At 44.0% G+C, this 20,451-nt stretch overlaps 1 protein-coding gene across 3 annotated transcripts in view; it reads left to right on the top strand.

Annotated features, from left to right (window-relative positions):
• erbin (erbb2 interacting protein) overlaps nucleotides 1-20,451 on the top strand; it is a 272,303-nt gene that overhangs the window by 238,612 nt on the left and 13,240 nt on the right. For all 3 annotated transcript variants that reach the window (XM_055631977.1, XM_055631965.1, XM_055631973.1), the window contains exons 21-22: nucleotides 12,999-13,121; nucleotides 19,162-19,386. In XM_055631977.1, the coding sequence (XP_055487952.1) occupies nucleotides 12,999-13,121; nucleotides 19,162-19,386 (348 nt within the window). The remainder of the gene's footprint in view (nucleotides 1-12,998; nucleotides 13,122-19,161; nucleotides 19,387-20,451) is intronic.

Here is a 20,451-nt window from a genome sequence, read left to right as displayed (position 1 = left end):
TATCGCCTCTGTAGCTGTGCGTTAGTGAAATTAATCCCCAGTTCAAAGGCAGTTTCAGTCTCCCTTGTATCATCGAAGACAGACACAAAATGCTGGAATAACTCAGTGGATCAGGCAGCATCTCTGGAGAAAAGCGATAGGTGACATATTGGGTCGAGATCCTTCTCCAGTCTGAGAGTCAGGGGAGAGGGAAACTAAAGGTATGAGGTCTAACTAGAGGGTCTGTACCTTTTCAGTTTAATCTACCCTGACTCTCAGTCTTAAAGGTCACGGACTGAAACGTCACCTGTTCCTTCTCCCCACAGATGCTGCCTGACCCGCTGAGTTACGCCAGCATTTAGTGTCTATCTGCTGTTCCTTCCTACACGCCACTTGTGTCATCATCCTATTCCAGTGAAGGTGTTTTGGCAAAATATCATCTTTGATATCGGCCGACATGCTGTTCCAAATTAAAATTTATCGATGGACTTCAATAACGGAAACATTTTTGGATTTTTCACATTTTGAAATCTATTTTGCAGTCTAGAGCAACGTTGTACATTTGATTGTTCACGACCTACAGGAATGATCCATCTTGACTCTCCAATTGCAGATATCAAAGTGACATAAGTGCATGTATAGGAAACTCAATTTCAGTTGGTGTAATGCAACATTAAATAGATATTATTAGACACTTCTGAAGGGTAAATGGGTGTAGTAATCACTATTACACAACTTGAAGCATAATTGAGCATCTCAATAATATTTTGACTTTTTTGTTTGCAATTTGTTGACTATTTACAAGGTTGTATGTTGCCTGATTATCTGCGCATTCAGTAAATTGTCTCTAGAGGAGTTGAGCACAGGAGCAAAGAGGTCCTTCTGCAGTTGTACAGGGCCCTGGTGAGACCACACCTGGAGTATTGTGTACAGTTTTGGTCCCCTAATTTGAGGAAGGACATTCTTGCTATTGAGGGAGTGCAGCGTAGATTCACCAGGTTAATTCCCGGGATGGCGGGACTGTCGTATGCTGAGAGAATGGAGTGGCTGGGCTTGTATACTCTGGAGTTTAGAAGGATGAGAGGGATTCTTATTGAAACATATAAGATGATTAAGGGTTTGGACACTAGAGGCAGGAAACATGTTCCCGATGTTCGTGGAGTCCAGAACCAGGGGCCACAGAGAATTCTTTGCCTCAGACGGCGGTGGAGGCAGGTTCTTTGGATAGTTTCTAGAGAGAGCTAGATAGGTCACTTAAAGATAGCGGAGTCAGGGGATATGGGGAGAAGACCGGAACAGGGTACTGCTTGGGGATGATCAGCCATGATCACATTGAATGGTGGTGATGGCTCGCAGGGCCGAATGGCCTACTCCTGCACCTATTGTCTTTCCTGGGCAAATAATTCACATTCACAGCCACAAGCTAGAAGGAGGGCAGCACAGTGGCGCAGCGATAGAGTTGCCGCCTCACAGCGCCAGAGACCCAGGTTTGATCCTGACTTCGACTGCTGACTGTGTGGAGTTTATACGTTCTCCCTGTGACCAGGTGGGTTTTCTCCGGGTGCCCTGGTTTCTTCCCACAATCCAGAGACGTGCAGGTTTGTAAGTTAATTGGCCTTTGTAAATTTCCCCTAGCGTGCAGGATGTGAAAGTGGGATAAGATAGAACTAGTGTGCGGGTGATCGATGGTCAGCATAGACTCGGTGGACTGAAGGGCCTGTGTCCATGCTGTATCACAGCATCACTCTATCACTATCACAGTTTAATGATAAGGGGGAAATCTTTTAGGACCGAGATGAGAAGAACTTTTTTCACACAGAGAGTGGTGAATCTCTGGAATTCTCTGCCACAGAAGGTAGTTGAGGCCAGCTCATTGGCTATATTTAAGAGGGAGTTAGATGTAGCCCTTGTGGCTAAAGGGATCAGAGGGTATGGAGAGAAGGCAGGTACGGGATACTGAGTTGGATGATCAGCCATGATCATATTGAATGGCGGTGCAGGCTCGAAGGGCTGAATGGCCTACTCCTGCACCTAATTTCTATGTTTCTATGTTTCTATCACTAAAACGAAGGAGAAAAAATCTACGGTTGCTATGTTGACTGGATTGGAATATACTGTGAGTTTTTGGTAAAGTCGATCTCTATTTGAAGGAGCTTTGTGCAACATTTACATGTTGGCACCACCTTAGAATTTGGAGTGTACTTCAAATTATTTATTTATCCAATTTTTATGAGCCCAAAGGGCCTGTCCCATTTACGTGTCCTTGGCACGCAACTTACGCGACCTCGTGGTCGCGGCGAGCCACGAGGGTCGCGTGTGATTTCATGCGTACGCACAGCCGTCTGAAGCGCGTGACGTCATTTGAAGATGAACGAAAAATGCCGGAGTAACTCAGCGGGACCGGCAGCATCTCTGGTGAGAAGCAATGGGTGATGTTTGGGGTCAGGACCCTTCTTCAGTCTGAAAGAAGGGTCTTGACCCGAAACGTCATCCAAATGCTGAGTTACTCCAGCATTTTGGGACTATCTTCAAATTTATTGGCCCTGCTCTGGGGGTAGGAGTGAGGGCGGATCCGGACCGCAACGGCCGTGAGCCCCAGGCCGAGTTCGGTGATCGTTTGCCCGCTTCTGCTGCTGTTGAAGATGAGACGTTGCGTCGCGCCAGGGTCTTGGACCTGTCCCACTTTGGCCGCCAGTTCCGCGACAGGCCGTTGGCGCGCGAAGATTTTGTTCAGTGCAAAAAATTCGGAGCCCCGCGTGATGTCGCGCGCAACTACATACCCCTCCACGCTTCTCAGTGGGACCGGCCCCGCGCGGCCATACGATGCCCGTGCACCTCAACGCTACCACGAGGTCGCGTAATTTGTGTGCCAAGGACCTTAAGACTTTGTTAGGAAGAGTAATGACAATATGCACTTTTGGAATGAACATAAAAATCTGTCAAGTCATCAACTTTTTATTTAAAATGTAGCAGGTAACTAGTAACGGGAATGTTTAGTTTAGAGATAGAGCGAAGAAACAGGCACTTCGGCCCACCGATTCTGCACCGACCAGCGATCCCAGCACATTAACACTACCCAACACACACTAGGGACATTTTTACACTTACACCAAGTCAATTAACCTACAAACCTGTACGTCTTTGGAGTGTGGGAGTAAACCGGAGATCTCGGAGAAAACCCACGCAGGTCACGGGGAGAAGGCACCAACTCCGTACAGACAGCACCCGTAGTCACGTATTCTCTATCCTGCCATCTGGGAAGAGGTACAGGAGCAGTAGCTGCAAAACCAGCAGGATGCTCCCCAGCTTCTTCCCGCAGGCTATAAGACTGCTAAACAGACTTTGCCCCCTGCCACCAACCAGTATCGCGCACCAACCACCAACCTGGACACACTGCAGCAGAGCCACTGTCGTGCCGCTGCCGATCGGAACGCCTGTTGAATGTTTAGTAGAGTGTTAAATTTGTTCATGATATATGTATTTGTATTTCTATTTATTTTTAATGCACACTGAATGGACACTGGTTGAGCAACATTTTTTTGTTTCCTCTGGGTATGTGAATACTCAGGAAATGACAATAAAGATATACAATACAATACAATACAATAGTCAGGATCGAACCCGGGTCTCTAGCGTTGTGAGACAGCAACTCTACCGCTGCTCCACCGTGCCGTAGATATTTTGAACAGGTTCGGGAAAGGTATACTGCAATTTCAATTTCTCATCGCTGATTCCATCCTTTTGCTCGGCTCTCTTCCCCCATAATATTGCATAAACACTTCATCTTGGTATTGTCGCATGTGCTCTTGTCTTGTGTTTAACTTCTTTGTTTCAAGTAGTTTTACAATTTGTGTTCAAGTGTTTGGGGGACAGAAGCAGGCATAAGGTTATCTTTCTTAAAATAAATTAAAACTGAATGAAACAGCTTTTATAACTGCCTAGTTTCTATACAGCTTTTGTAACTCATTTCTGCAGCTAATTCCAAAGATTGGATAATAATTTCATGTAAAAGCACAGGCATTTTATGTTAACTTGTGACTCTTTGAGCTATTGAGACTCCCAAGTGCTTGCCATCAAATAGATCACAACAAATATGAGTGAATATGAATGCAGCCTAATTTAGCATCTGATTATATAAGTCAATTTTATTTCTATAGCACATTTAAAAACAACTCTCGTTGACCAAAGTGCTTTACATCGGTGCAGGTACTAACATGCTACAAACAGTGGTACACAGATCAACAATGCATACATAAATATATACATACAGCACTCCCTCAGAGGACTTCAAGAAAGGCTTGAGAGTAGAAATAAGTTTTAAGTCTCGACTTAAAAGAGTCGATGGAGGGGGCAGTTCTGATGGGAAGAGGGATGCTGTTCCACAGTCTAGGAGCTGCAACCACAAACGTGCGGACGCCCCTGAGCTTATGCCTAGACCGCGGGATGGTCAGTAGCCCCAAGTCGGCCGAACTGAGGGACCTGGAGGTGGTGTGGAGGGTTAGCAGATTTTTGATGTAGGTGGGGGCAAGCCTGTTAAGGGCTTTGTTTACATAAGGAGCTTGAAATTGATTCGGAACTGCACTGGGAGCCAGTGGATAGAGGCCAGAATCGGGGAGATATAAGATGCCCCTCTGCATTTTGATGCCATTTAATTTAATTTTTTGGGGAAATTACTATGTGTAGGTTGAAGTTGTTGATGTTGCAATATTTTTTTATACTTGCCTTAATGGAAATCCATATTTGCTGTTGAGTATCGACATTGAAATAGTGGTCAGTCACATTGCTCCCAAACCTGACCGCAACTATAAAAAGTTATGCAAAGCCGAGCGCTATTAGAAATGTTTAAGAAGGAACTGCAGATGCTTCAAAAATCGAAGGTAGACAAAAATGCTGAGGAAACTCAGCGGGTGGGTCAGCATCTATGGAGCGAAGGAATAGGTGACGTTTCAGGTCGAGACCTTTCTTCCGACTGATGTGGGGTGGGGAGGGGGGGGGGGGGGGGGGGAAGAAGAAAGATAGAGGCGGAGACAGTGGGCTGTGGGAGAGCTGGGGAGGGGAAAGAGGGAGAAAGCAAGGACTACCTGAAATTGGAGAAGTCAATGTTCATACCGCTGGGGTAGTAGGGCTGCTGTCTTACAGCACCAGAGACGCAGGTTCGATCCTGATGCTCGGATGCTCTCTGTGTGGAGTTTGCACGTTCTCCCCATGACCGTGTGGGTTTCCTCCGGGTGCTCCGGTTTCCTCTCACGTTCCAACAACATGCAGGTTTGTAGGTTAATTGGCTTCTGAAAATTGTACCTAGTGTGTGCCGGATAGAACTGGAGTACAGGTGATCATGGTAGTCATGGACCAGGTGTGCTGAATAGGCCTGTTTCTACCCTGTATCTCTAAGACTCTTGGGAGTCTGTTAGGTTAGCTTTTTGATTTGGCTAACCTTGGTTAGTACGGTTGTCAGTATTTATGGGGCAAAGGCAGGAGAATGGGGTTAAGAGGGAAAGATAGATCAACCATGATTGGATGGCGGAGTAGACTTGATGGGCCGAATGGCCTCATTCTGCTCCTAGAACCTTTATGAACCCGATCCTATGAAAGCACCATTGTAATTCAAAATCTGACACGGTGCTTGAGTGACTCAGCAGGTCAAGCAGTATCTGTGGAAAACATGTATAGGTGACGTTTTCCGGTCGGGACACTTCTGTGGACTGAAACGTCACCTACCCATGTCCTCCAGACACGCTGCCTGACCCACTCAGTTACTCCAGCACTTTGTGTCGTTTTTGTTTTGCAAACAAGCATCTGCGGTTCCTTGTAGCTCAATATTATTGATCCAATGCAGAATTCCTAATTCAGAGTATCCAGAGTTAGGTGAAGGTACACAAAAATGCTAGAGAAACTCAGCGGGTGCAGCAGCATCTATGGAGCGAAGGAAATAGGCACATTTTCGGTCCAAAACCCTTCTTCAGACAGAGTTAGGTGACCTTCACTTGCGTCTTTAAGGCTTTGATTTTTAAGGGCTGCACTGGAGTCACAAGGGAAGGTTTTAGATTAGCCACTTGCTGGGTCAGGGTATCTGTTTTGTGTTTCTGCATGCTATTTCTGTCTGCACGGTGCCTCGAGTCCTTGGAGAAAGACCTTTGTTTCTTGCAATTTGTCCTGTATTAATGCATGCAGCACTAATCCCCGTGTTAAAGCTGTGGAATTTTCTTCCTCTTTATTCAGAGCAAGCTGTCTAGGTCGTTTAATTTCAATTACGCTGCTTTTAGCAGCGTGCACTCTGGAAGCTGTAGGGAACTGCACGACAGCCAAGGCAACCTTGTCTTGAATGCTGCAAACAGAAGGAATTCTGGAGTGCACGTGTTCCGTGTGAGTACCAACACCGGGCCAGCTCGCACGAACGAGTATCGCGGCCGATTGTTCAACTAGCCGCAAAACTAATCTTTAATTAACCTCAATCTTCTGCTTTGAAGAAGACCACGTGGGGTTCCTCTGGGTGCTCCGGTTTCTGTTCAGTTTAGTTTATTGTCACACGTACAGTGCAAAGCTTGTAGTTTACACCGCGGAAACAGGCCTTTCTGCCCACCGAGTCCGCGCCGACCAGCGATCCCCGCACGTTAACACTATCCCACACACACTAGGGACAATTTACATCTATACCACGCCAATTAACCTACAAACTTGTACGTCTGGTTGGAGTGTGGGAGGAAACTGAAGATCTCAAAGAACATCTGCGTGGTCACATAGAAACATAGAAAATAGGTGCAGGAGTAGGCTATTCAGCCCTTCGAGCCTGCACCGCCATTCAATATGATCATGGCTTATCATCCAACTCAGTATCCTGTACCTGCCTTCTCTCCATACCCCCTGATACCTTTAGCCACAAGGGCCACATCTAACTCCATCTTAAATATAGCCAATGAACTGGCCTCAACTACCTTCTGTGGCAGAGAATTCCACAGATTCTCTCTGTGTGAATCTCAAGGGGAGAACGTACAAATTCCGGTGCTCTACCGCTGCGCCATCGTGCCACCCATGGTTGTCGCGTGCTAACCAGTCCTCCCTCATGCCGAAGACATAAGGGTTTGTAGGTTGCCTGACCTCTGCAACTTGTCCCTGATGTGTGGGAAGTGGATGAGCAAGTGGGATAACATAGAACCCGTGCAAGGGGGTGATCGATGGTCTTTGCAGACTCGGTGGGACATTTTGGTTTCCTCCCACATACCAGTATGCCCACTGTCCCTGATGTGTAGGGAGTGGATGAGCAAGTGGGATGGTGGTGGTGGAGATAGTGTGAATGAATGATAGATGGTCGATGGGCTGAATGGCCTGTTTCCATGCTGTTTCTCTAAAGAAAAAAGTAAAATGAAAATAGACGCTAAAAGCTAGAGTATCTCAGCGGGACAGGGAATGGGTGACATTCCTTCTCTCCAGAGATGCTGCCCGTCCCGCTGAGTTATTCCAGCTATCTTCGGTTTAAACCAGCATCTGCAATTCCTTCTTATGAACTGAAAGTAAAATGAAAGTTCTCTCTCCCACCAAATCCAACCAAAGCCCATGCTGCTCCTTTGATAGGTATAAATAAATCAGCAAAGACCAAAGATGATCTTTCCAAATAAAGGGCCTGTCCCACTTTCACAACCCAATTCACCACCTTTTTTACTCGTGGACATTTTTCATCAGGCTAGAAAAAACGCCCCGACCTACTTGATGCCACGAGTACCTATAACTAGCATCACGGCCTGCTACGACCTACCTATGACCTCGTGATGATCATGCTGCGAGTATGAGTCAAGGGCAAACTCGGCAGAGGTCATGAATTAGGTCGTGAAAGTGGGACAGGTCCTTAACAATAATTTTGGAATACAAATATTGAAAATACAGATGTTCATAATGGTCATATTTTTTTTTTAATTGATTTTTGGTCCATTTTTTTCCCAGAAACTACTTTTCACCATGAACATGTATGAAGAAAAAAATTAGCTTGTTCACTAGATTTTGATACTGAAGAATAAATAGTTTAAACCTATATGCCTGGCTGCATTTTGACAGGTTGAGCTTGGTGAGAACTTGCAACCGCTGCAGCTCTGTGGCTACACATTATATTACAATGTATTAAAGAAGGAACTGCAGATGCTGGAAAATCGAAGGTAGACACAAATGCTGGAGAAACTCAGCGGGCGAGGCAGCATCTATGGAGAGAAGGAAATAGGCAACGTTTCAGGTCGAGACCCTTCTTCAGTCTGAAGAAGGGTTTCGATCCGTAACGTTGCCTATTTCCTTCGCTCCTCACCCGCTGAGTTTCTCCAGCATTTGTGTCTATATTACCATGTATATTTGCATTATCTCACAAGGTACTTTTTCGGAAAGTTAATTCTAAAATGACCACTTTTTTGGAATGAAGTGTTCCAAACGTTAATTCTTAATTAACGTGAATCTGCTGCTTTGAAGAAGACCGCGTGGGTTCCCTCCGGGTGCTCCAGCTTCCACCCACATTTTCCGAAGACACGTGGACTTGCAGGCTGCCTGGCCTCTGTAAATTGCCCTGAGAGTGAGCAAGTGGGAGAGCATAAAGCTACTGCGAAGGGGGTGATAGATGGTCGGCGTGGGCCGAAGGGCCTGTTTCCACGCTGTATCACTAAATACATTTTTTAAATGAAAGTTCTCCCAATATTAAATAATAAGTTTAAACCTTTGTCTGGCTGTAATTGTACAGGTGGAACTTTGTGGGAACTTGCCACTGCTGCAGAACTGTGACTGCACATTATATTACAGTGTTTATTATTATTATTATTATTAATATTATTATTATTATTATTATTATTATTATTATTATCTTACAAGGTACTTTTGCAAAAGATTCATTCTAAATGACCACTTTTTAGAATTAAAAGTGTTAAGTACTGCAAACCAAGACAGTTGTCATTTCAGAACTAATCTTCCGCAAAATGCACCTTTTGTAAGCAAGGCCATCTTAACAGCATTATGGGCCCCTGGGCAAAGCAGTGCACTGGGGCCCCGACACTTTACGCCAAATCAAATATGTCGTCGCGCACTTGCGATGATCTTCTCCGTTTTCATGTTCTATAATAACGTTCTACAATATATAGATTAGCACTATACTCGTGGGGCCCCGGGCAACTGCCCAGCGTGCCCGTGCGTTCAGACGGCCCTGCTTGTAAGATGGTATAAATATTCACTGTAATATAATATGAAAGTTTGCATTAAAACACAGGCTCTGTGCACATGTTTCCAACGCTCAGTATTAATGGCAAAGACACTTCATTTTGCCTGGGAGGGCCTGGGAGAGCTTGGTGAGGGGCCTCGCATTGACCATTACCTTCTAAGATGTAGGCCAAATCAGTCGAGTGAAGCCCAGTGGAAGGTTAACTACCACAGTCCACAGGGTATCAGCATCCCAGGCGAAGCTCTACCAAGTACTGTCCCACCAACGGACACGAGTCCAGAGCCCAACCAGTCACTATCAACGGTGGAGAGGAAGATGGAAGGAAAAAAGCAGAATGGAGCAGTCACTGGCTGTGGCTAAAGAGAAAAGATGCTGTCTGGGCTGTCACGTGACCATCTAGAGGCTAACCATAAGACCCACACCCAGGGCTGATCACCCTGCGGTGGGCCTGCCTCGACTGAGGGATCTTGTGATAAAAGGCCGAAACACCCAGTGACGTTGAGCTACACAACTGAAGATGTGTCTGATTGGTAGCAAAATCACCTAGTGGTCATCCCCAAGAATATTGGGTGTCAGTTGTGGTGAAGAACCTTAGGGATTGGAACATCCAGTCCTACTAATCAATATGCCACATTGACTGTTATTATATGGATACCAGTTGTAAGGTTTCCAATGTTTAAAAAAGCGTAGTGTTATAAACGATTAAGCTCTAGGTTCAATTAGCTGTCAAAAATGACTGATATGTTATGTCGTTTCCATTTTTGACTCTGCGCTCGCTTGAGTTATTTTCCATTATTGGCCATTATCGGCCATTATTGACCACAGTTCTTTCTCATGAAATGATAAACTTTTGGTGTACAGCAGCACACATTATGCCATTTATCAGCTGCTTGTGAATATTTTATTGTTAAACTTTTGTTAAAATCTTTTTTAGAAAGCTTTAAATTGTGTTAAAGCTATAAAAACCATTAAGCCATTTGGCCCATCAAGATTATTCCGCCATTCAATCTATCTCTCCCTCTCATCCCGATTCTCCTGCCTTCTCCCCATAACCACTGACACTCTTACTAATCACGAATCTCTCAATCTATGCCTTAAAGATATCCACTGACTTGACCGTCTGTGGCAATAAATTCCACAGATTCACCGCCCTCTGACTAAAGAAATTCCTGCTCATCTCCTTTATAAAGCTACACATCCTTTTATTCTGTGGCTATGGTCACTGATCATAGACTACCCCACGAGTGGAAACATCCTCTCCACATTCACTCTATCCAGGCTTTTCATCTGCGTCGCTGTTTGCGAAATTAATGAAATTGTGCAAATCAAAACTTGATAGTGTATGTATAATGTCCTGCCCTTGCGAGTGGTTCCAGAACAACATAGTCCAGACTCCTGGAATAGAAACAATGCTGGAAATACTCAGCAGTTCAGGCAACTTCTATGGAGAGCAACACCATCAAAGTCTGGGGTCAATGACCTTCCTGCAGAAGTGAAGTGATTTTCAATAGGTGCGCATGAACAGTGAAACCCAACCCAACCAAACCAAATTACCCAATAGTGAAAGGCCTGGAGAGCGTGGATGTGGAGATGATGTTTCCACTAGCGGGAGAGTCTAGGAACAGTGGCCATAGCCTCAGAATTTGACGTTCCTTCAGGAAGGAGATGAGGGGGAATTTCTTTAGTGGATAATCTGTGGAATTCATTGGCACAGAGGGCTGTGGAGGTCAAGGCAATGGATATTTTTGAGGTAGAGATAGAAAGATTCTCGATTAGCACGGGCGTCAGGTTATGGGGAGAAGGCAGGAGAATGAGGTTGGGAGGGAGAGATAGATCAGCCATGTTTGATTGGCGGAGTAGACTTAATGGGTCGAATGGCCTAATTTTGCTCTTATCACTTACAGTGGCTTGCAAAAGTTTTCATACCCCTTGAACTTTTCCACATTTTGTCACGTTACAACCACAAACGTAAATGTATTTTATTGGGATTTTATGTGAAAGACCAACACAAAGTGGCGCATAATTGTGAAGTGGAAGGAAAATTATACATGGTTTTCAAATTTTTTTACAAATAAAAAACTGAAAAGTGTGGCGTGCAAAAGTATTCAGCCCCCTTTACTCTGATACCCCTAAATAAAATCCAGTGCAACCAATTGCCTTCAGAAGTCACCTAATTAGTAAATAGAGTCCACTTGTGTGTAATCTAATCTCAGTATAAATACAGCTGTTCTGTGAAGGCCTCAGAGGTTTGTTAGAGAACATTAGTGAACAAACAGCATCATGAAGCCCAAGGAACACACCAGACAGGTCAGGGATAAAGTTGTGGAGAAGTTTAAAGCAGGGTTAGGTTATAAAAAAAGATCCCAAGATTTGAACATTTCAATTAGCACTGTTCAATCCATCATCCGAAAATGGAAAGTGTATGGCACAACTGCAAACCAACCAAGACATGGCCGTCCACCTAAACTGGCAGGCCAGGCAAGGAGAGCATTGATCAGAGAAGCAGCCAAGAGGCCCATGGTAACTCTGGAGGAGCTGCAGACATCCACAGCTCAGGTGGGAGAATCTGTCCACAGGACAACTATTAGTTGTGCACTCCACAAATCAGGCCTTTATGGAAGCGTGGGAAGAAGAAAGCCATTGTTGAAAAAAAGCCATAAGAAGTCCCGTTTGCAGTTTGCCACAAGTCATGTGGGGGACACAGCAAACATGTGGAGGAAGGTGTTCTGGTCAGATGAGACCAAAATTGAAGTTTTTGGCCTAAATGCAAAACGCTATGTGTGGTGGAAAACTGCACCATCACCCTGAACACACCATCCCCACTGTGAAACATAGTGGTGGCAGCATCATGCTGTGGGGATGCTTTTCTTCAGCAGGGACAGGGAAGCTGGTCGGTTGATGGAAGATGGATGGAGCCAAATACAGGCCAATCTTGGAAGAAAACCTGTTCGAGTCTGCAAAAGACTTGAGACTGGGGCAGAGGTTCACCTTCCAGCTGGGCAACGACCCTAAACATACAGCCAGAGCTACAATGGAATGGTTTAGATCAAAGCATATTCATGTGTTAGAATGGCCCAGTCAAAGTCCAGACCTAAATCCAATTGAGAATCTCTGGCAAGACTTGAAAATTGCTGTTCACAGACGCTCTCCATCCAATCTGACTGAGCTTGAGCTATTTTGCAAAGAAGAATGGGCAAAAATTTCAGTCTCTAGATGTGCAAAGCTGGTAGAGACATACCCCAAAAGACTTGCAGCTGTAATTTCAGCGAAAGATGGTTCAACAAAGTATTGACTCGGGGGCTGAATACTTTTGCACGCCACACTTTTCAGTTTTTTATTTGTAAAAAAATTTGAAAACCATTTTATCATTTTCTTCCACTTCACAATTATGCACCACTTTGTGTTGGTCTATCACATAAAATCCCAATAAAATACATTTACGTTTGTGGTTGTAACGTGACAAAATGTGGAAAAGTTCAAGGGGTACGAAAACTTTTGCAAGCCACTGTATGACCTTATGTACGAGGATTTCTCACTCTTGCACACAGAGACATTTGGAAACGCTCCATTAATGACCAAATACCTGGGTCAGGTGGGAAATTAAGCTCGTGCTTCAGAACTTACTTTCTTTAATCAATATATAATCAATATTAATCAATAATCGATATTAAATATTGTACATCTATATATAATAAATATACTCATATTTATAACTATTATATAATCAATGTTTCACTAAGATTGAGTTTTAAAAAATGATATGTAAATGCTATCATTATTTTGTCACCTCTGCAAAACTATCATCCTGTGCGGTATTCTTTTCCCGTTTTACTTTTAGTATCCATCGCAAGGTAACAGCATCGGGGACCCAGGTCAAGATGATGTCTTTAGCATTGGGCCACATAATTACTCAACTGGAACCATTGGTATGAAGGATATACCGTCGGACACCATAAGGAAAGTAAGTATACTGCATTAAGTGTACTACATCCCAGATAGCTATGTAAATAAATATACTTTGTGAGGTGTACTGCGCACTAGTTAGCTTAGCATGAACATATGATGCATTACACTGTTCTGTATTTATGCTTACAATGCGCTGTTGTGCTGCAGCAAGCAAGATTTTTCATTGTCCCATCTGGGACACATGATTTAAGGGGCTGTCCCACTGTACGAGCTAATTCAAGTGCTCTCCCAAGTTTAAAAAAAAAATCAAACATGTGGTAAGCACGTAGAATGTACATAGCGGGTACGTCGGAGCTCGGGATGTCTCTTAGCAGCTCGTAACGCTAACGGCAGGTGCTCGGGAAATGTGGTAAGCTCGTGAAGACTCGTGAAGATTTTTCAACATGTTGAAAAATGTCCACGAGAGCCCCGATTGCCTACGAGCGGCCGTTACCGTAATTCTCCGAGTTCGAATCAGGGGAGACTCTAGAGAACTCTTGAATTAGCTCGTGCAGTGGGACAGCCCCTTTACTAGGAATCTGAGGGGTAACTTTTTTACACAAAAGGTGGTGGATGTGTGGGACAAGCTGCCACAGGAGTTCCCAACATTTAAGTAGCAGTTAGACAGGTACATGGACAGGACAGGTTTGGAGGGATATGGACCAAGTGGAACTAGTGTAGTTAGGACATGTTGGCCATGACAATAAACTCCCTTGACAATATGACAATAAACACTCTTGACTTGACTTGCATTAAGAGTACGAAATACCAAAAGAAAGTGCTTAGCCCAGGTAGGTCATTAGAGTGATACAGTGTGGAAACAGGCCCTTCAGCCCAACTCGCCCACACCGGCCAACAATGTCTCAGCTACCCTAGTCCCACTTGCCTGCGCTTGGACCATAACCCTCCAAACCAGTCCTATCCATGTACCTATCCAACTGTTTCTTAAATAATGGGATAGTCCCAGCCTCCTCTGGGACTGTGTCCTCTGGCAGCTTGTTCCATACACCCACCACCCTCTGCGTGAAAATGTTACCCCTTGGATTCCTACTAAATCGTTCCCCCTTCACCTTGAAACTGTGTCCTCTGGTCCTCGATTCCCCTACTCTGGGTAAACGACTCTACCCAGCACCTACCCAGTATCACCAGCTGTGGATCTGTGAGATTCATTGCCACAGACGGCTGTGGGGGCCATGTCACTGGGTATTTTTAAGGCGGAGATCGACAGATTCTTGATTAGTACGGGTGTCTGGGATTATGGGGAGAAGGCAGGAGAATGGGGTTGAGAGGTAAAGATCGCCTAGACTTGATGGGCCGAATGGTCGAAATTATGCTCCTATAACTTTCGAACATGTTTTGGAGTATTTCAATTGTAATTTGCTGACCATTCTTAAACACTGTACACCAGATGCAACGTTTTCTTTCATTTTGCTAGTTGATGATTTTTTTCGTTTTTATTGGATTAAAATTGAGAAATTTTCCTTCTGCCCAACTTGCCCATACCGGCTAACATGTCCTAACTACACTAGTCCCACTTGCCTGCACTTGGTCCATATCCCTCCAAACCTGACATGTCCATGTACCTGTCTAACTGCTACTTAAATGTTGGGACTCCTCTGGCAGCTTGTTCCATACATCCGCCACCCTTTGTGTGAAAAAATGTACCCCTCAGATTCCTATTAAATCTTTTTCCACTTCACCTTAAACCTACGTCATCTGGTCCTCGATTCCCCTACTCTGGACAAGAGACTCCTTGCACCTACATTAGTGCAACATTTAGTGTAAGATAAAGTCCAATTAAAGTTAGTTCGAAGGTCTCCAATGAGGTAGATAGGAGGTCAAGAGTGCACTCTAGCTGGTGAGGGGACGGTTCAGTTGCCAGATTACAGCTGTGAAGAAACTGTCCCTGAATCTGGAGGAATACATTTTCACACTTCTGTACCTCTTGCCTGATGGGAGAGGGGAGAAGAGGGAGTGGCCAGGGTGCGATTAGTCCTTGATTACGCTGCTGGCCTTGCCAAGGCAGCGTGAGGTATAAATGGAGTCACTGGAAGGCAGATTGGTTTGTGTGATGGTCTGGGCTGCGTCCACAATTCCCTGCTATTTCTTGCGGTTCTTGTGAAATTGTCGACAGCACACAGCACTAAAAGCAATTAAATATTCTTGGTGGGACAGGTTAATCCAGGGTGATCACTGCCATTCAGTGAGGTGAACACAAACTGCAGTGCCTTCTGAGTCTATAGTCATGTTATAGAAATATAGAAAACAGGTGCAGTAGGCCATTCAGCCCTTCAATGATCAGCCATTCAATATGAACATGGCTGATCGTCCAGAATCAGTACCCCGTTCCTGCTTTCACCCCATACCCCTTGATTCCGTTAGCCCGAAGTGCTATATTTAACTCTCTCTTGAAAACATCCAGCGAATTGGCCTCCTCTGCCTTCTGTGGCAGAGAATTCCACAGAAGGAACTGCAGATGCTGGTTTACACCGAGGACATTAACTCAGCGGGTCGGACTACATCTCTGGAGAAAAGGAATAGGTGGCGATTAGGGTCGAGACCTTTCTTTAGACTGAGACTCGGGGGAAAGAGAAACGACAGAGAAATAGGATGGCTATGTCGAGAGATATAGAACAAAGAGCTGGAGAACAGGAGGAATCACAAAGGGGGGCTGTGAAAGAGGTTGTTACACAACTCTCGTCGAAGAGAGTGTTCGTGAGAGTAATGTTTATTGAATTCTTCCAACACATAAAGCTTTTCAAAATAAAAAGAATAGGATGGAACAATTTCAACTAGAAGAACAAATTAGACAACTTGATTTAGGAAACGTGAAAGATGCAACTCTAGGTAAAGACAACAAGATAGCAATATTGAAATTTAAACTAAACCGAATTTTATCTGCAAGAGTCACTGGATTATTTCAAATTACAAAACAGGAAAATTTCGAATTCAGCGATAAGTCACACAAACTTCCGGCACGTCAGCTGAAAAAAGTGGAAAAGGATCATACTATTCTAAAAATCAAATCAGATATAGGTGAATTGCTAATGCTGCCTAAAGACATTAATAAAAGATTTGCTCAATTTGATCAAAATTTATACACATCCAAAACAACAACAGATAGCAATAAAATTATAAACTTTCTGGACAACTGTAATCTCCCAACACTTCATCCGTTGGAACAAGAGGAATTAGGAGCACACGTTTCATTCAAAGAAATAGAAGAGACAATAAACTCACTGAAGAATGGTAAAACACCGGGACCAGATGGATTCAGTAATGAATTTTATAAAAGATTTTATGAGGCATTATTAAATACAGATCAGAAAATACTAGCGAAAACTCTAGCAAGAAGATTAAGTAAATATGTTAGTAAATTAATACATGCGGATCAAACGGGGTTTATACCTAAGAGACACATTTAATAATCTGAGACGTCTTTTTAATATAATGTATTCACACAAAATTGAAGAAGAAGACATATCAATTATTTCATTAGATGTAGAAAAAGCATTTGACCAAGTAGAATGGGAATACCTCTTCACAGTACTGCAAAATGTTCAGATGGGAGAGAACTTTATTTCATGGATAAAATTTCTATATGACAGGCCGACTGCTAGAATATTGACCTACCACATAGTCTCTCTGAAATTTCACTTATCCAGAGGCAATAGACGGGGTTGTGCATTATCACCTATTCGCTCTTGCAATAGAGCCCTTGGCGGAAAGTATAAGAATGCATCCGACTATTCACGGTTGTAATACTAAACATTCCAATAATAAAATATCATTATATGCAGATGACGTATTATTATACATTACAAAATCTCAAGTTAGTATACCAAATATATTAAATCTAATAGAGGAATTTGGTTCTTTCTCAGGATATAGAATAAACTGGAATAAAAGCGAAATCATGGCGATAAAACCCCAACAGTCAACACACCTTTTAAAATTTCCTTTTAGAATTGCTACAGAAAATTTTAAATACCTGGGTATTCAAGTAACCAGAAAATATAATTCTTTATTCAATGCAAACTTCCTGCCTTTAGTTACTAAATTAAACGCTCTGATTCAATTCTGGAAAACACTTCCGATGTCTCTAATAGGCAGAATAAATGCCATAAAAATGATTTTTCTCCCACAAATTCTCTACATTTCAATCATTACCGATATATATACCTAAAATTTTTTTTTTTAAACTTGATTCCCACATTACAAATTTTATTTGGGATTATAAAACACACAGAATTCATAGACAACATTTACGTAAACCCAAAGAAATCGTTGGACTGGCGCTCCCCAACTTCATGTACTATTACTGGGCAGTGAATATTAAAAATGTAATTCACTGGCTGGACAATTCATGTCAACAGGTAGATTGGTTATTAATGGAGAGAGAGGATTGTTCGCCATTTAATATAGGAGCGATCCTTCTCCCACCAATAAAGCTGAAGAATACAATATACAAGAAAAACCCGATTATTCATAGCACTTTACGAATTTGGAGACAAGTAAAATTTACTCTTAAACTAAGAAATCTATCTCTTCTTTCTCCAATAGCTAATAATCCGTCATTCAAACCATCTATTATAGATAAAACGTTTATTCATTGGGAATGTTTATTGAATTCTTCCAACACATAAAGTCTCCAGGCTTTTCTGATATGGTTCGAGTAATTGGTTTAGCGTTTCCATTGAAATAAAAAACATATGTGGCTTGATATAGCTATTCCAGTCTTGTACATGGTCAGCAACTTCAAAATGTGTGTCTAAACCTAAGGACAAAGGTTTAAGGTAAGGGAGGAAAGATTTAATAGGAACCTGAGGGGTAACGATTTGGTGGGTGTATGGAACGAGCTGCTGGATGAGGTAGTTGAGGCAGGTACTATCAAAACATTTAAGAAACAATTAGACTGGTACTGGTTCATTTAGAGGGATATGGGCCTAACACAGGCAGATGGGACTAGTGTGGATGGGACATGTTGGTCAGTGTGGGCGAGTTGGGCGGAAGGGCCTGTTTCCACACTGTATTGACTGATGACTAATCTATATATAAGAAATTAAAGAGTTAATGGTCTTTTGGAAATAAAGATCAAAGATCGGGGAAAATCAGAAAATCATTCGGGGTTGCTTTTGCACCTCATCCAAGATGGGCCCTATTCCCATCCTTTCAGAAGGTTGATTATGCGGCATGTTCATGAAATGTAGATGTGGGTTTGAAGTTCATTCGTTTAGTTTAGAGATACAGCGCGGAAACAGGCCCTTGTGCCCACTGGGTCCACTCGACCAGCGACCCCACACGCTAACACTATCCTACACACACCCAGGGCCAATTCTTACATGTACCTACATACCTGTACGTCTTTGGAATGTGTGTGGAAACCGAAGATCTTGGAGAAAACCGAAACGGGTCACGGGGAGAACGTACGATCTCCTTACAGACAACACCCGGGTCTCTGGTGCTGCAAGCGCTGTAATGCCCCTGTCCCACTTGGGAAACCTGACCGGAAACCTCTGGAGACTTTGCGCCACACCCAAGGTTTCCGTGCGGTTCCTGGAGGTTGCAGGTGGTTGCCGGATGTTGCAGGTAGTGGAAGCAGGTAGTGGGAGACTGACAAAAACCTCTGGGAACCTCTGGGAACCGCACGGAAACCTTGGGTGGGGCGCAAAGTCTCCAGAGGTTTCCGTTCAGGTTTCCTAAGTGGGACTGGGGCATGAGGCAGCAACTCTACCGTGCTGCCATTAGACTTTAGACTTTCAGTTTGGAAAACAGGCCTTTCAGCCCATTGAGTCCATGCTGACCAGCGATCATCCCCTACACACCAGAGACCATTTGCCATCTATAGAAGCCAATTAACCGACAAACCTGTACGTCTTTGGAGGCTGAGAGGAAACCGGAGCACCTGAAGAAAACCCACGTGGTCACAGGGAGAACGTACAGACAGCATCGGTAGTCAGGATGGGAGCCGGGTCTCTGGCGCTATAAGGCCTCAACTCTACCGCTGTACCACCATGTCGCCCTTTATCATTAATCATTGATAATTTCACACTTAGGTGTCTTTGACAAATGGCCAGATGTACCAACCTCCAAGGGTAGGAATGAACAACAACCAGCCCCACCATGCCATGTCCCAAGTAACAGTTGGGAGACATCCTTCCAGAGAGCAACTGATCGATTACCTAATGCTGAAGGTATCTCATCAGCCGCCGTACACGCCAACACAAGGAATATCCATGAGCCATCCCCTGAGACAATGCCGTGATATCATACAGCAAGAGGTAAGCACCAAGAATTATATCACCCATAGGTAAATATAACGTTCCAGCTTCAATTTTGACATGGACAGTGGAAAATATTTACTTTGTCCAGGTACTTTATCATATGTCGATTTGGGTGCAAAGCAAAGTATGTCACTGTCTAGGTATGTGGCAATAAAGTCCCTTTGAATCATAATCATACTTTATTAGCCAAGTATGTTTTGCAACATACGAGGATGTTGATTTGCAATACAATAAAAAGGAATAGAGCACACAAAATACATTTTAACATAAACATCCACCACAGTGACTCCTCCACATTCGTCACTGTGATGGAAGGCGAAAATAAGTCCAATCTCTTCCCTTCATTGTTCTCCCGCGGTCGGGGGCCTCGAGCCCTCCGTTGACGGGATGGACTGACTCCCGTAGCCGGCGGTCGGGCCATCCACATCGGGGCGATCAAGCTCCCGCATCAGGAGGGGGATCTCGGCTCCCCCGCGCTGGGCGATCGGACCCTGGGTCGGGGCTGGATGAAATTTCTCCGACTTGAGCTCCCGACATCAGTCTGTAACCGAGACTGCGAGCTCCTCGATGGCTAAATCCGCAGGCCGTGGTTGGAGCGTCGATCCCAGGCAAGGGATCGCAGGCTCCGATGGCAAGTCCACGGCCTCTCCGGCAAGGTAAGAGATTGAAAAAACGTTACCCTCGACTCCCCCCACCCCCCACATAAAACAAACCAGACAACATTAACACAACCTTTTTAAAACACACTAAAGATAACCAAAAAATACGAAAGGACAGATAGACCATTGGCGAGGCTGCCATCGCTGACGGCACCACCCAGTGGAACTACACCGGTTAAACACTGATTTTCCAGCACCCTTGGTTCCAGGGCCTTTCTGGCTTTATCTGTTTTTCTGGACTAACAGACGTCACATGATAATGAAACGACCACCCCTGGCCTGCTAATAACATCTCCCCCAAGTCTCTAAAGCTCCATGGAGTGTCTCGTTTAGAGATACAGCGCCGAAACAGGCCCTTTGGCCCACCGAGTCCATGCCGAACAGCGATCTTAGTTGAACATTA

This window comes from Leucoraja erinacea, chromosome 3 (assembly GCF_028641065.1).
Source record: "Leucoraja erinacea ecotype New England chromosome 3, Leri_hhj_1, whole genome shotgun sequence".
Classification (NCBI taxonomy): domain Eukaryota; kingdom Metazoa; phylum Chordata; class Chondrichthyes; order Rajiformes; family Rajidae; genus Leucoraja; species Leucoraja erinaceus.
The sequence above is the reverse complement of the archived record's forward strand: the minus strand, read 5'-3'. Positions and strand labels throughout refer to the sequence as shown.